The sequence below is a fragment of the Silene latifolia genome, chromosome 11 (genome assembly GCF_048544455.1).
Source record: "Silene latifolia isolate original U9 population chromosome 11, ASM4854445v1, whole genome shotgun sequence".
Lineage (NCBI taxonomy): Eukaryota > Viridiplantae > Streptophyta > Magnoliopsida > Caryophyllales > Caryophyllaceae > Silene > Silene latifolia.
In genome coordinates, this window is record NC_133536.1 from 102,746,661 (window position 1) to 102,751,619 (window position 4,959).

The following is a 4,959-nucleotide window of genomic DNA, read 5'->3' on the forward strand; positions in this document are numbered from 1 at the left end:
CTGTCTTTTGCGTCTCTTTTGTCTTTGTTAGTTCATGCATCTGATTCATATTCCTGCAATGTTTGCTTAGTATTTAGCATGTACATTAATATCAGAATAGCAGTAGAATAACATTAATAGCAGTAGAATAACAACACATTAATAGCAGAATAGTAGTAGACTAAATTTATGACTACTCTCTTTGTTATTGCAGAACACTATCCATTTCCATAAAGAATATCCATTTTCTATTCAAAAATAACAACACATTAATAGCAGAATAAAGTAGAACAACACAAATGCAGAGAATAGCGAGAGTAACACCGGAATAATAGGGGAATAACAAGTAGAATAAGAGGATAACATTAGAATAATAGGAGAGTAATTGTCCAGATTCATACCTCTTGTTTCGATTCTTCTTCATCATCGTCATCGAAGGGGACTTTCAGCAAATGGAAGATTACAAGTTCTACTGTTGTGGTTCACCCACTTCTTGCAGTTACCGCATCTTCGCTTCCTCTTTTGTGGCTTGCTCTTGGCCTTTTCTTTCGACGACCTTAATCTTTTACCACTGCCCTTATTCTTGGCCTTGTTTGGCGGTCGAAGGTCAATATCATTTGAAGTTGTGATGCCGAGAAGAGCCTCGATTTCCTGGTTTTTAGTTTTCGGTTCAATTGGTCTTGTGATGTTCTCCCTGAACTGTGTCGGGTTTTCTCAGCTTGCTTCATCTGTTTAACCGTAGCATAACTGTCCATCACCCCGACAGTTGCATAAATCTCAGACCAAACCTTTGACATCTCAGCTTTCTTGATGTCAGCTTCATCAATGTCTTCTATCACCTTTCCATTTTCATCTCGGACAATTGGCCTGTAGGATTTCTTTGTCCATCGAGCAAGGACATAAGGGTCAGGTATCCTGTGCACCTGCCTACCATTCCACACCCACAGTATATGCCGACAGACAATGCCATGCCTCTCAAACAGCTTACATGCACATTTGCTCTCGTTAGTTTTGGTGTTAAATTCAACTCGGAAGCTTCTGTGCTTCAGTCCATCACAAACGTCATGGTACTCCACTGCCCCTACTGTTGTCAAACCCCCGACCCCCATGCTACATATGGCATGTTTGACTTCATTCTGAAAGTCCGTAAAGATAGGATGTGTGTAGACAAGTGAGGCATGCATCTCTACCTTCATCGGCCCTACTTTCTCGAGCATACTATGCTCATTGGCATTATCTATCCTCCTTTGTGTATGCCTCTGCTGTTCTATTGCGGAATTATACCTCATCCAGAACTCGACAAGGGTTCCAAAGTGGCTTTCAAACCGCTTGAAATAGCTGTTTGAACTTTCGGATCTCTGGGTTGTTCGCAACAAACAACCTAGAGGCAGATCCCGAAAGTATGCGGGTATCCACTTTTGTCTGATTGCAAAGACATACTTCAACCACCGGTTGCTTTGCATACCATGTGCTTCAATTACAAATTTCCAGTTCTGTTCAAATTCATCTGGTTCGAGGTCGACATCCCAAACAACGGCATTTATGTCGGTCATAAATTCCGTATCATTGCAGATTGCCCTTCCCACTTTCTCAGGCATTTTCTGCATGATATGCCACATGCAGTACTTGTGCACAGACTGATTGAAGACATTTAGGCAGGCCTTTTTAATTCCAGGGCACTGGTCTGTAATTACAAATTGAGGTTGCTGCTGCCCCATTGCTTCGAGAAATTTTTTAAAAATCCACTCAAATGAATGCTGACTCTCGAAGTCAAGTAACCCAGCTGCAAAAGTTACCGTCTTCTTGTTGTGGTCTACTCCGGTGAAGGGAGTAAACACCATGAAATATTTGTTTGTCCCATAAGTAGGGTCAAACGAGATCGTGTCTCCATATAACTTGTAGTTGTTTATCCCTTCCTTATCAGCCCAAATAACCTTCGTCAAGCATTTGTTCTCATCCTGATCATAAGCAAAATAGAACCCCTTTGTTTCAGCCATCATTTTGAAATGCCCAATGAACATACTAGCATCCTTATCCCCAATGTAACACTTGATATTTCGTTTGAAGTTTTTGAAGTCTAGCAAAGAGGCACCGATATTCTGATAACCATTTGAGTATTCCTTGAGAATTCTGAAGCTCAATGTTGTACCTATGTTGAGCTTAGTATGATCAATAATGGTCCTCTTAATGTAGTCATGGACATCCCTTGAGAGCTTCTGGAACTCTCTGTTTTTGACAGAGTAAAGAGAGTGATTGTGAACGTCTACAAAGACATCCACAATATACCCAGCCGGTCTGTCGTCTGTTTTTTCACAGGTTCTCAACCTCATGTGCGCCTTGCGACCACACCTTATATCGAGCATGCTTCTTTGGTTGTCTAATTCGTCGCTCTTTGTTCTCTCGTACTCAAATTACCAACTTCGTGATTTGTTGCTTCAAGTCGCAGTTTTCTTTTCATATCCCTATACCTCATGCATTACGGACCGGTGATTTGATCGACGCCCCCTTATATTGCGCATTTGTATACCTTCTCACATCAAATCCGCAAGCCAATGCATATATCTTTGTCAGAGAAGCATCGCATCGTCCAAGGTAAGAAAGAACATGCCACGTTTAGGCGTAAAATCACTCTCAACGGTCCCTACCCCACCCGCTCGGTCCCCGGGTGTCTCTTTGTAATGAAGAGTTGGAACAAACTCATCGTTTTCTTAAATCGAACGAACAGGTTGGGCTGGTGTATATATTGTTATTAGAAGAATCCCCAATAGTTAAGACTGCATTGTCTTCAACAATAGACACAGTAGAAAGATCTGGGACAGTAAATTATTATAATGAGTACGGTCAGTGGACAACAAAATCACAATAACATCACAATAACAGTAGCATGGGGGAGAGATCAAAATTGCAGTAATGTGACAATAACAGTATGATAACAGCAGGTGGGAAACCGACGACAATCAATAACATCACAATAACACTAAATGTGTTTATCTTATGCTACTCTCTTATCGGTAGTATATTTTCACGCTCTTTGCACAATAATATCACAACAATAGTATCATAATATCGAATAACAAGACAATAATATCATCATGTTTCTCTACTTTTACAATAATAGTACAAGTAATATCGAATAACGATTACTCGATTCTACTTTATTACATACGATAATAATCTTGTATTTATTATGTTACTCTTTTTCAAGGCATATATTTTCATGCTCTTTGCACAATAATAGCACAATAATATTACAATAAAATCACAATACAAATCGAATAATATAATCATGTTCTTGTCTTTGTTACAATTATAGTACATTAATATCGAATAACAGTTCTCTTTTTCTACTCTAATACAAGCCAGATAAAGATAATAATATCGAATAATAAATTTGAGAAACACATAGAAATCAATAATTGATTTATAAACAACGGCGGATAAAGAGATAAGAATCAATAGCAGTATTACCTGTTTCCATATTTACTGTCGAGTTGATTTCTTCGCTAACATTGTTATTAATCTCGTTGTCCATCTTGTATACATGAAAACAATAAAATCAAGTATTCAATTCAATTAAAATCAACGAATTTACAATAAAAATCAACGAATTTTACATTAATTAGGTTTTTTTTACATTAATTCCGAAAATACGATTGAATACACTAAAAATCAACGAATTTACATTACCTGTAATTCGATTGCAGCTAAAAATCAACGATTTTGTGTAATCTTATTAGGTTTTTTATGAGATTGCTATAGTCGGCGTTCTGATTTTTGAGTTTCTCTGTTTTTGATTTGTAGAGAGATGTAGAGAGAGAGAGAATATCGTTTGAATGAAGTTTTTGTTTTATGTTTCAGCTGCTTTTGTATTTTTCGATTTTTCCTTTTTTTTTCTAATTTATCATTTAATCTCAGCCCTTGATTTCCCCAACTCACAACTCACCATAGGACCCCAACTCACGAGATCCCGCCTATATATATATATATATATATATATATATATATATATATATATATATGGTCAAACCCCTAATTAGGTGGTCAACGGGGTCCGTGGTGGTCAACAGTGGTCTGTGGCGGGTCAAGGTCGAGTCGGGTTAAATAAAATAATATAAAAAACTAGTGAGAGATGGTTTACCTTACGATCTCGAGGCGGAGGGACAAAATCTACATTTTTCTTCTCATTTCTCTTTTCTCTCTAAAATGTATGGTGGATAGTGGATTTTGTAGGATTACAATAGGATAAGGGTAGTATGGATAGGATAGGGTGGAGTATATATGGTGAGTGCAGTATACGTATATATGTATCGTATATCGTATTATTATTATTATTATTATTATTATTATTATTATTATTATTATTATTATTATTATTATTATTATTATTATTATTATTATTATTATTATTATTATTATTATTATTATTATTATTATTATTATTATTATTATTATTATTATTATTATTATTATTATTATTATTATTATTATTATTATTATTATTATTATTATTATTATTATTATTATTATTATTATTATTATTATTATTATTATTATTATTATTATTATTATTATTATTATTATTAGGATAGGGTGGAGTATATATGGTGAGTGCGGTATACGTATATATGTATCGTATATCGTATATCGTATATCGTATTATTATTATTATTATTATTATTATTATTATTATTACAACTTATTATTACTACTATTATTATTATCATTACCATCATATAATAATAATAATAATTATTTTATTATTCAGTCTCAAACATAACTCGTATAAATACAATAAAATATTATTTATGTAATTATAAAATACGGAGTATTACAATCTTCCCCCCTTAAAAAGAACTTCGTCCCCGAAGTGCACCTCACTCTCTCCTTTCCACAAATCTCATGAATTCTCTCCCACCTCACATGTCTATCAACCGTATATGCTCTTTCTAAACATCGCACTCATCCCAAAGTTCTTCACTC

At 35.0% G+C, this 4,959-nt stretch overlaps 1 protein-coding gene across 1 annotated transcript; it reads right to left on the reverse strand.

The window, feature by feature from the left end:
- Positions 1–536: 536 nt before the first annotated feature.
- LOC141613743 (protein FAR1-RELATED SEQUENCE 5-like) lies at positions 537–1,697 on the reverse strand. The gene is made up of 2 exons (XM_074432486.1): positions 903–1,697; positions 537–818 (listed from the first exon to the last, which is right to left on the reverse strand). The coding sequence occupies exons 1-2, from the start codon at positions 1,695–1,697 to the stop codon at positions 537–539; spliced, it is 1,077 nt and encodes a 358-aa protein (XP_074288587.1).
- Between the last annotated feature and the right edge of the window lie 3,262 nt (positions 1,698–4,959).

Coding starts and splice junctions, on each gene's coding strand:
- LOC141613743 (XM_074432486.1), bottom strand. CDS start 1,697: ATGGGGCAGCAGCAACCTCAATTTGTAATTACAGACCAGTGCCCTGGA. Junction 819..902: donor GGGTGTGGAATGGTAGGCAG/GTGCACAGGATA, acceptor GAAAATGGAAAG/GTGATAGAAGACATTGATGA.